This window comes from Pseudochaenichthys georgianus, chromosome 23, assembly GCF_902827115.2.
Source record: "Pseudochaenichthys georgianus chromosome 23, fPseGeo1.2, whole genome shotgun sequence".
Classification (NCBI taxonomy): domain Eukaryota; kingdom Metazoa; phylum Chordata; class Actinopteri; order Perciformes; family Channichthyidae; genus Pseudochaenichthys; species Pseudochaenichthys georgianus.
In genome coordinates, this window is record NC_047525.1 from 20,448,105 (window position 1) to 20,460,034 (window position 11,930).

At 41.8% G+C, this 11,930-nt stretch overlaps 1 protein-coding gene across 1 annotated transcript; it reads left to right on the top strand.

The window, feature by feature from the left end:
• The first annotated feature begins 1,300 nt into the window (after positions 1-1,300).
• atxn10 (ataxin 10) lies at positions 1,301-11,926 on the top strand. Its single transcript, XM_034112427.2, has 11 exons — positions 1,301-1,468; positions 2,167-2,358; positions 2,557-2,642; positions 2,741-2,837; positions 4,779-4,943; positions 5,076-5,156; positions 5,442-5,598; positions 5,752-5,869; positions 6,200-6,384; positions 9,290-9,353; positions 10,049-11,926. Exons 1-11 carry the CDS (start codon positions 1,341-1,343, stop codon positions 10,231-10,233), a joined length of 1,458 nt encoding a protein of 485 aa, XP_033968318.1. The 5' UTR covers positions 1,301-1,340; the 3' UTR covers positions 10,234-11,926.
• The last annotated feature ends 4 nt before the right edge of the window (positions 11,927-11,930 follow it).

The window sequence follows — 11,930 nt, forward strand, 5'->3', positions numbered from 1 at the left end:
AAATACTAAAATCACAGCCCACTCATTTCACCTTTCTTTCATGCTGTGCAAAGAAAAAGCAACCTCTTAATCCAGATATCTTGCCATGACTCACGCATGCACGTGCACGGTTGTGGCATGACCACCAAAACAGAAAGCCATGGACACAAGATGTGTGCAAAATGTATTTAGACTCCTATCCATGTGAACATGATTTAAGTTGGTGGGACCTAACCTCCTCTAGGGGGGTCCGGGGGGAATGCACCCCCCGGAAGATTTGTTTTTAAATGTTGAAGTTAAAAGCATACATCTGGTGCACTTTGAGAGCAACATTAGTAGATCTATGGATACATCTCTCAACACCCATATGAAACAGAACTGTAAACAGATTTTATTTTTCTTTATGGATATTTTACAAATCACTCTCCTTTCAAACTGTATTCTTGTTTATTAATAACAACTTTTTTTTACTGTCATATAGTATTTTATACCTGTTTACTTTATTCTCTTATTTGTTTTATAACTATAATGATCATATAAAGATGTGCCTTTACCTCACTGGTTGTAGAAAAAGCTTCTTATATTCGTTAGCATAGCTAGCTAACCAGATGCTAATAACAATAAAGTTATTGACTGTATGATCAATATGACAGATGAACAGATCGCCACTGGGCTTACAACTAAAGACACAGCCACGCAAAAACTGCAGCATGTGTACGGCTCCTTATGGGTACTGCAATTTTTGGAAGTGCCGGAGCGGAGCTGCGTTCTGGTGCTCCCCGTCAGAACTACACTCTTGTCAGACGAGACGTATACCACGTGACGGCAGGTGAGGCTTGTGTTGTGTTCAAGGACCCTGACCGTGGTCAGGAAAAACAGGCACTCTCTTGTTTAATTATTTTGCGGTCTAGATTTCTTTAATTTTTTTTCTTTTTTGCGTGTGTTTATAAATTACCTCGAGGGCCACACAAAATGGTCTCGCGGGCCGTATACGGCCCGGGGGCCGGAGGTTCCCCACCCCTGCTCTACAGACTCACTGTCTGTGTTTGCTCGCTGTGATTGGACTGATTTTATGTTTTTTATCTGTTTGTTTTTATCTGTTTTGCGTTTAGCTTTTTATCTTATTTATTGATCAGTGTTTTGTCTTTTTGTGATATGGACCTTGAGTCTGAAATAAAGATTGGATATACTCTGTCTCTTACTGTATGTTCTGCCCTGACACATAACCATGTGCCACAGAGGCGGGTGACATGACAACTGTATGAAAACAGCAGCACATGCTCTGACTCCGACTTTTTCCTGGATTGAACCAATAGCGTGTGAGACATCTAACCGGATGTCCCGCCCATTAGCAGGAAAACATGGCAGCTACTACTGACAACATGGACATCTCAGCGTCTATTGCTGGCATTTTGAAGGAAGAATACTGCCCTGAACACTTGCAGGTTTTAAAAACATTCACCACCGCGTTACGTGACAAGGAATACAGGTGCGGACAAAGTAATTTAATGCTTTTTAAAAGGATACTGAGGGTGTTAGTAGCTTACCGACGAAGCTAGTTTGATGTGTCGGCTACCTAAACGCTACTATTACATTTAACTTCCGGCGTATTATTGGATGCTATTTCAGGCCCGTTAAGTCTATTTTTTTCTGTTAATGAACAGAGAAATGTCACATTTATTCTTTATACTGACGTATGCATTTCAGCTGCTACTTAGAAAGACGACAGTCAAAGCTTTCTGTGGATTCAGATATTTCGAGTTGTCATTGCAGGATTAGCACAGGTGTAACTAATTACTAATTCATATGACAAGGGGAAAAAAGTCATCTATTATATTACTTACACCTGTTAGGCCAATTAAATCCCTGCAGGGAATAGTGATACATTCATTGCACTAACCTAAATTCATTGCACTAAACAAAAAACCGAATATGTTGTCATTGATCTATTCTCTATTTATGTAATTCCCTTTGCATTACTTTGCTTATATTTCCTCTTAATACATTAATTGTAGGCTCCTAACATTAAGGCACATTCCTTGTAAGTGATAACTCACTTTGCTATAAACATATACTGATTCATTCAACATTTCACTCCTTATTTCTGTTATATAATCCCCAGGCTGGGGTTCTACTGCATTACATTTACCATCTCTCACTTTCCCCACCTCGACTTTCCTCCCCCAGAGATGCTGTGAAGGAGGAGGTGTTGTCCAGTCTTCTACAGGTTTTATCCAGACTGTGCGATGAGCTCCATGCTGTCAGCTGTGACGATCAGGACCTGCAGTCTGTCGCCCTGCAGCTGCAGCTGACCGCCGAGTGCTTCAGGGCTCAGAGGAACACCTGTGTCGAGAGCGACCGCAACCAGAGTCTGCTCAGGTTAGAGCATCAGTTAATGGATCATATGAGACGTATATATTGTATATAGATACACATAACATGGTTGTTTCAACAGCACTTGGACATGGTCTCAACAGTCATTTCAACTTGCTAAATTGCCACAATGCTGTTCACTGTGTCTTCATGCTATTTTGCCACTCTTCTTACGAGATATATGTACTTCTCTTTTTCCTCTAGGGAGCTTGGCTTCATTGATGTGTCCCTTAAACTGCTAGACTTCCTTCAGACCAGACATTCGGCGAGTAGAGATGGCATATTTGAACGTAAGTCTAAAATCAGTCAATTGTAATAAAAGCATTCGATTTATTTTGGCGAACTTTTTGATACTGAACATATTTATTAATCATCCTCTATGGCTTAGCGCTTCGTTGTGGGATCCAGTTCCTCGGTAACTTGTCGGTTGGAAACCAAATGTGTAAAGATGACATCTGGCGGCTGAGCTCCCCAAATCTCCTCATGTAAGTGCCACACTTGCACTTATGCATTTTAAACAGTAAGCATCACTAGTACATAATATAGTTATAACTAGGATTGGGTATCGTTTGAATTTCCACGATTCCGATTCCGATTCTACTTTTCGATTCCGGTTCTTAACGGTTCTCGATTCCGGTTCTTTGAGGGGCAGGGTAACAAAATGATACATGCTTCTTCCACCAAAAAAATTACATTTATTCGAGAAACTTGTACACAGGTTAGTTTACAGTAATATTCACATTAATTAGTCTGTTTATATTCACTGCTATGTAACTTTAACCTGACCACTGAAGCTACAACAGTGCAACAGTCCAACTTTTAAAGAACAGTTCTTGTTGAGAACAACCAGCATCTGCTTCTCAGGCATACAGGGAAGAAAGGATTGAACATTTTGAAGCAAAATGCTTCAATCTGGTGCACTTTAAGCAGAATGACTAGAGACTAGATCTAGGGGGTACAACTCTAAACACCCATATGAAAAAGATCGGTTCACATTTGAATAATTAAATAAGTATGTGAGCATAACCAGTATAGCCAATAACAAGTACATGGAACGTATTTTATTTTTGTTGTTCATTCATATCTTATTTTACTATTTTATGTATGCATATTTTTTGTATCTCTCCAGTTTAAAACGATAGGTCTGGTTTACTGTCCTATAGTTTACATTGGAATGATTTCAAACCTGTTTCATCCCAATCATTATAAAGGAGTGCCTTGGAAATATGTGTTTACTTAAATTGTGATCAAACCGTTTGAGACCCACTGAGATAACTTAGACTAAAGTGAACTATCTAAACCCTCAGAGTCCTTTACCTCACTGAGCTGTAGTTATCAGCCTCTCAGTCTGACTGGAGAGGACTCTCCTCCACATCATTGTAGAAACATCTTCTTCTTCCAGCAGCTAGCACCAGATGCTAATAACAGCAGCGCCCTCCCTTTCTCCCTCGCTCACTCGCACTTTGGCTGTGAGCTGCGGGCGCCAGATAAGCCAACATCCCCCATTTTCATCACTTGCAGCGCCCATCGTACAGGGCAAATGAAAATTGTAACCTGGATGAAAAGGGTGTTACATTTACTTAATTATGAATGTTGTTACATCAAGGCCAAAAATTAGGATGAGCACCAACGGTCAAAACAAATTGTTTTCCTCCCAGAGCTGCCAGCGCAGCGCCTCCACAGATCTGGCGCCCTAGGCGAACATCTATAACGCCAGTGCGACGGGCCGGCCCTGGTCTCAGGTTACACTGTAGGAAATGTAGATACAACGCTACATTTCCCGCCCCGCTGCAGTCATGCAGTAGGCTACGGAGAGCGGCGAGAAACATTTCCTCAGGCATCGAAAAGCGGAACCGAAATTCACATTTCTAAATGATGCCGTTGGAATCGAAATGTTGGAACCGGTTCCGAACCGGAACCGGTTCTCGGTACCCAACCCTAGTTATAACTCATACTATGTTTTAGGGCTGCACAGTTAATCAAAATGTTATGAAATCTCAAAATGGACTAGTGCAATATCAATATCACAGTTGGCACAATTCTTACAAACAGTATTTTAATCCAAAATTCTTGTTTTGTACCCGTCCTTATTTTAATATATCTTTTAAGGATAATTTTAATAACGGTTTGAAAAATATTATTCTCCATTATATTGGGAATATTATTGCTGTTGCAATATCAGTCAAAACCACAAAATAGGTAATTTTGTTCTATTTTGTGCAGCCCCATTATGTTTATATAGGGTCTCATTGGGCTAACAAACTAGTTTTTAACTTCATATATATTATCCACATCTCTCTGTCTCTACAACACAACAATTGGGTTGATTTGAAACCACATTTTAGCACTAATGCACACCGGTATCAGTATTTTTATTTGGAAAGCATTGCTCCTCAGATAAAGTCCACCCAATTATGTGTGAACAGGCAGCTGCTCAGTGTTGGCGATGAGAAGACGGTAAACTACGCCTCCATGGTGCTCCACACATGTCTGGATGAAGCCAAGGTGGAGGAGCTGTCTGATCTGCAGAACATCCAGCTGGCACTCAGGGTGATGGAGCTCTGCAGGACCCATCCTGACCTGGACTGGACGTAAGAGTGTGTGTCTGTTTCAGTGTGTAGAACAATGCTTTGTTTTTAGCTGTCTATCATATCAAGGAATGACAAACTGTCATCTTCGATTTGTTGGTAAACGTTATATATTTTTTTCTCACAAATTGACAGGGTTCTCATTGCTACCCAGTTTTTCCTCAAGTCTTCAGCTCTGGTGGAGAGCATGTACTCTGGGATGTCTCACCATGAAAGGTACTTTGCTTTTAATGTAGGCCAAGATAATACATATAACTATAGACCTCTTATGTTACACAGGAAGTGATTTAAGAACAAACACTGCCCCCTTTAACTTTTATATCCTGATTTTGAGTTTTCACTTTGTTTTGAGTTTAGTTTTAAGAAGTTGTATGAGTGCACTTCTTGCAATTATACTTTTGTTTCTGTTTATGTTCACTTAGTTGGATAACATTAAACCTGAGCTGAATAAACGGATTAAATGCCATTTAAACTACTGTGTGCGTGTGTTTCTTTTTCCAGACTTACTCTATTAGAGCTGCTCTTCGCTCAGCTACAAGAGGAGGACTCAGAGGAGTGTGGCATCCCCCCCGATGTGGCTCGCTTTGTGGCCACTTCCTTCGTGAAAGGTTGTGGGGCCGTGCTGACGCTCGCAACTGGCTCTGCCTCCAGTGATGAGGTACAAATAGTACATTTGACTGATGTATATAAAGAGTGTGTGGCATGTGGAACTGTTTTTGCATTTCTAACTGACAAGGCCCTTCCCTAACGTTATATCAAATCCAACATCCTTTCCCCATGTGACCAACATCCTGCTTGCGATCCCCTGTAGGTCCTGCAGGAGGCGATGACAGTGATCAGTCTGCTGGACGTGCTGTGTGAGATGACCTCGGACCACAAGCAGTTCAAGTTCCTCCAGGAACATCCCGACCTTCTAGTAACAACTGTTGGTAAATTTAAACAAACACTCACACAAGCTCTCTGTCCGCGTCTGTCACTGGAGGTTTCGGGTCAATTGCTGGTTTTTAAATGGTAAAAATCTGTACACCATATGCACTCCCTGAAATGGTGAAAGATTCAGATCCCCGTGAAATCACCCACAGAAAACCAAACAGGATTCCTGAACACAGCCCTCGGTTATGTTAGAAAGCTATCAAAACACAACAAGTTCAACTACAATCGAGTTTACACAAATCAGTTTTTTTTGGCACTTAATTTAATGAATTACTGTCTTTTTCTGCATCCCTGAACTCTGTGTTTTCTTTCTTTTTGCTCTGCAGAGCTCCTGAAGCAGGTGCATACTATAGGGAAGGCTAGTAAGAATGTTTTCAGTGCCGCTCAGAACTTCTCCTCCCTCGGTGGAGATGGAGACCCCTCCTCCCATTCTCCAGTCATCAGCTTCAAGGCCCACCTCATCAGGCTGATAGGAAACCTCTGTTACAGAAACACAGACAACCAGAACAAGGTTTGAAACTGACAGACTGAGGACAAAACAGAAATATGTGCTTTCACAAAAAGGAATCGCTTCCTTTTTAGTTCTGGTTGAGTTTGTTTCCAAGACTATATTTTTACAGACAAACCTGTAGCTCATTGGTCAGTTTTGATGATGTTATTCTAAATCAGCGTTACGTGAACCTTCACAGAGGTCAAATCCAGAGACCGACTGCAGGTCAAATTAGGGAATATCAAGCACTTCTTTTTGCATAAATATATAAGCGTTTTTCCTCCAGGTGGCTTACACAAGTCACTTGTGAGATCCCCTCCTTTACAAACTCAACTCTATAGTAGTTTAGCTTTTAGATTCATTTTAAAACCTCATATTTTTTATCAAAAAGTACTGTGGTTGGTCATTTTCATTTCTCAATCAAATCTCACCAACTGTAGCTGGGAAGCAGACTGAGACTCCTTTTTAAGCGGGTGGTAAGTCCACAAGACAGTTGGATTGACTGGTTTCAAACCAAACAGATAAAACGCGAAAGCCTCGTTATAACTAATGGCAGAATTTGTATTAATCTTAAATTATACCCAAAAACCTTGGAGTTTATCTGATGCTACATCTTGCCTTGCTATTTTCTATATAATATCCTGTAATGATATTTGCCATTTCAAAATGACTTCCATTGTAACATTTGACCTCAAAAAGCTACGGCCTGGAGAAAGTAAGGAATTTAGAAAGAAAACAGCATTAAATGAGATTGTTATTAGATTTTTGTTCTCTTGGGTCTGGGAGCTTTTGGTCAGTTTAACACAATGGGGTCATAGGTCAAGAAGAAAGCTAGAGGCCCTCTTGGTCTTGCTTTGACTATCTCTACACTAAATTAGCATGTTTAGGGTTCTGGTAATGAGCCAGAAACCACATCATCTCCTCATTAACAGTGACAAATACAATAAGTGTCCTGTCTCATGAAGCACGAGGCTTTGTGTTCCTGCGACTGCGAGCTTACGAGTTCTTTCAACACAACTTGGTTTTTCACTGAAATGTGAAACACTTCCTCCCACGCTTTGGTGATTTTATCAGTTTCCCTCCACCTCCATCTGTCAGCATCCTTCCATTAACATAAAGCACAGATAGATAATAACGCGGGCGGGGAGGAGTTGGCCCCTATCTGTGGCACATCGTAGACTCGGTTCTACTTAATAGAAACAGATCTGTGGAATGCTCGTGGGATGGCCACCCTCATTTGGCCTCTCTATAATATGTATGGATGCTGATCTGTGGTCTGTCAGTGGTCTGAAATCACCCCATATCTGTTTTCACTGAGAACTCTTCCAGTAAACCAAATGTCATTCTGTTCACCTTTGGGAGAGATTGTAATTTAAGAAGCAAAGCGCTGGATTCGGGCTCCAGTCGCTTTTTATTCACCCCTTTTACGGGTTTGGACGTAGTGTCAGCAGCCTCAGACAATTATTTTGAAAGTGGAAAATCAGACCTGGGTGCTCGTAGTAGCCAGTGGCTTTGTTTCCTTGACAGTTTAAATGACATTTCCATTTTCTTAACTCAGCAATTGGTCTCGTTGTGGAGCTCCCAGCAGTGTGTTTGGAGGGTAACCACAATGCAACAGCAAGCAAAGACGGTAATAAAGCCTAAAGACTCAGACTTAAGATGCAGAGCAGATCTCCCTGTTGTGACGGCCTTACCCACAACCACACTGCTGCTCTAGCGGCGGTAATGAGGTTCTGCTAAGAACACTTAGGTTCAATACATGGCTTGCCTTTTTAAATTGATTTGTACTCTCCTTGTGCTAGTACATCTACTGTATGTTTTTTCATACGATATTCTTGGTGGCAAGAAATACAAATTGGTGGCCTTCATTTTACAATCTCAACTATTTGAAAAAACTAAAGGCGCGATTCCACTGCAGGCCTCGCTCGGTTTGGTTAGGCCTTATTAGGCCCAGCTCACTTTAATGCTGCTCTTCCATTACAGTTTAGGAACTGGGGTAGTTACTATAGTAACGCAGTGTAGGCGGAGTCGTGACGTCATCTTCAATGAGAGCCCCAGAAAAACCACACAGCCGTTAGCTCTTAGCACTCAGAGCTCACAGCTCCTCATATCTGTTCAGAAACTAGACAAAAGTTAAACAAGTACAAACCACAGACTGCCTGTGTCATGGCGAATACAGTCGCTGGTTTATTTATGTCTGTATAGACCGTTGTTGTGAGTGTGGACAGTCGGAGCATATATAACGTTAGCTTAGCCAAGCTACATTTAGAAAACACACATTTTAAAGGGTTTTTCGCCTGCCGTCTGTCTGCAGACTTGTCAAAGCATTAATTCATGGTTTTTACTAACCGGTATCAGTATGTTGTTACTTCGGCATCATTTAGAAACGTGTATTACAATTAAATCACGGTCAAATATGTTCATCTTGTTGTAGTTGTAGCCCCCTTGCCAGCGATTCTCTCTCAGCCCGACTCAGCCTGGTTGTTCCTGGCCCTAGAACCACGATTTTATGGGGCCAGAAAAACTGTGAATTAGGAGCCGCTAGCCGGTACTAGGCCAAGTGGAAACGCAACCAAAAACGGGCACGGCTCGGCACGCTTAAAGCGAGCTACCCGCTGCAGTGGAAACGCGCCATAAGAGACTGTCCAAACTTACATTATACACATTTGAAGTTTTTCATCGATCTTTGCGTTTACTATCATTGCAAGTATGATTCATTAGGACAATCAATACCATATGCCCTGGTGCATGAATATATCATATACAGGTACACTGTGAAATAAGCATTTATTGAGCTAAGGAATTTGTCAACATAAACATTTTTCCAGAACTGGTATTTTATTGTAAGATTAGGCAAATGTTCAGTGATGCCAAACCCTTGTTTACCAGTCCATTATTTTAAACCTTACTGTGCTTGTTTCCTCAGGTGAGTGAACTGGAAGGCATCCCCCTCATCCTGGACAACTGCAACATAGACAGCAACAACCCATGTATCCTTTTATTCATATTGGTTAACAGTCTAGAAATACATCTCTTTTTATGTACAAGCTTATCTTATGTATTGCTATCCTTATCATGGCTGTTTGAGCTTTGCATTTGGAGTGTTTTCACAGTAAAATACTTTGTAAAGCTACAGAAACAATCCACCTTATTCATGGCAGTGTCCACATCAGTTTCTCTCCAAAACAAAAGAAACAAATATAGAATTATGCGGGAAACCGGATAGGGGTGAGCTGACAATGTTTTATATCTCAAAACACAACTCGTCTGCAAAACTCGTTTGTTGGGCTTTCTGCATGCTCAGCATCATGAGTCAAGTACCAGGCACTCGGGAGGTTGACATAGAAAAGGTTTGGTTGCATGAACCAGTGTCAACTTATCTACCATTGTATTGAATTTGTATGTTCGATCACGTATGCATGTCTTCATGAAATCGGTGCCAAAAGAAAACTGAAACCTCACAAACGTGGAGTTTATGCATTGTATTTCAAGCTTACAAACGTCTTAGACTCAATAACAATTAGCTATTACGTTTTTAAAATAATATATAAAACTTTATTTTTTTATTCGGGAAAACAAGTGCTGGAAAATATGCCTTAAAATCATGTTGAAAAATCCCTGAAGGAACTACATTGTGCTCCTTTCCTTACTATCGACGTAACTGCCCTTAACCGATTGCCTCCAGTTATCAGCCAGTGGGCCATCTTTTCCGTCAGGAACCTCCTAGAACACAACAAGAAGAACCAGGAGCAGGTGGCGGCTCTGGAGCGCCGTGGCACCACCGACTACTCCGCACTCAAGGAGTTGGGCTTCGAGGTGGAGCAGCGAGACGGAGGCTTGCTGCTCAAAACTGTGAGGAAAGACTCTTGAAAAGCTTTGAAGATCAACCCGGAGAGATGAGGCATTCCACCCGCAAGCAGGTTCCAAGTATTTGTTTAGAAAGGAAAAAAAGTACATGTGAACACATATACGCTGAGAGTTACTAATATTCAAGCCTTATCTGCGGGTGAACTACATTACTAAACTCATATACTGTGCCTGTCCAGAGTAACTGACAGCCACACTGCCGATAGACTAGGAAGAAAAACGCTCTATAATTAGTTATTTCTATCAGAGAGGTATGTATACATGACTTTCCTACCTCACTAATGCTTTGCACTAACGCCCACATAGGGGCTTATGGTATTCTTGATAAACAAAAGGCCCATGGGGTCCCACTGGTATAAAGAAAAGGTCACGACTTCGGGAGCTCCTGCTTTGTCTTCATCTAAGTCTGGGAAATGAAGAGTTAGGGAGAGGCGAGCTCATGCTGGTACCTTTTTGGCACGGCGATGCTCTGTGCTTTAATCCAAAGACAAAGGGCACCGCAGTGTCCGGGGCCTTTCCCTCTTCACAGACACCCATGTTACCAGCAGGGGTTTGGGTTTAATCCCATCCCCATAGTGACTTCTGCAGTAACGGAGAAAGACCAAAACATGATGAAATCAGCCTCCTCAGCGCCTTACCTCCTTGAAACGCTGGTGTCGTTGCCAGAGAGACATTCAAAGCTCTTAAAACTATTCCTTTAAACAAGCATGATATCCATATTTTAATCTAAGGACCTGAATGCAATACTAATTACAGCTGATGCTATGCACGTTTGTTAGTTTTAGACATCATGGGCTTTCACGGCATCTCTTCTTGAAGTCTTATACTCTCAGGGAAGTTCATCCTATTCCTACTATTTTCCCATCCTACTACTACATCATACATAAGAGATTACAGTCTATGGCATGCATCATAAATGGTTAACCATACTTAAACTCACAACATTCTTTACTGCCTCATTTCACGCCGAGTTGGCTATAATTGAGTTGGACAACATAGATTATTTCAGAGATTTACTGAATACCCTGCTTCCTTTTTAGCCGTAGCTGTGTTTGCGTGAGTGTGTGCTTTTTTCCTTTTGATAAGAAACAGATTCTGGTCGGTGAGAGCTTGCTGAAAGTGATTTAATGAGCGAGTGAGAGAATCACACCAGAGGCTTTAGTGTGCAGGATGACATCCCTCCCTGCTCCTCGCGGCTGCTGGATAAGCTGAACTGTCCTGACACCTCAACAATGCAGCGATTTACTGGGCTGCTCACGCCCTGCTCCACCTTGTTTGCTCTGCCTCTGATTTTTAATGACAAAATGTATTGAAACAATCGGCTCGACTCGCCCCTCAATCCACGGGCATAGTGAAGGGAGCTTACGCGGTTCCGGTCCCCAGGATTTCAGACAGCTAACAAAACAGCTGTTACTCGCGCTCCGCTGGCTGGCTGCAATGCTTTTCAGCCCCACAGGAAAGAGTCAACCGGGCTCAATGAGGTGGCATGGCCGCGGCCGCCTGTTCACCTCCTGACACATTAGTACCACATCAGTCAAGGCTACAAGTTCTTGTGTTTCCCATATCAGCGTTTTATACCACAGGGCTCGACTACAATGTGCCTTCTGGTTCGGTAAAACAATTGTCAGGGTGAATGCTTTGTGTCTGCGTCAAATCATGTGTTGATATAATGCTTAATAAAGTATTGTGTGAGAAACGGC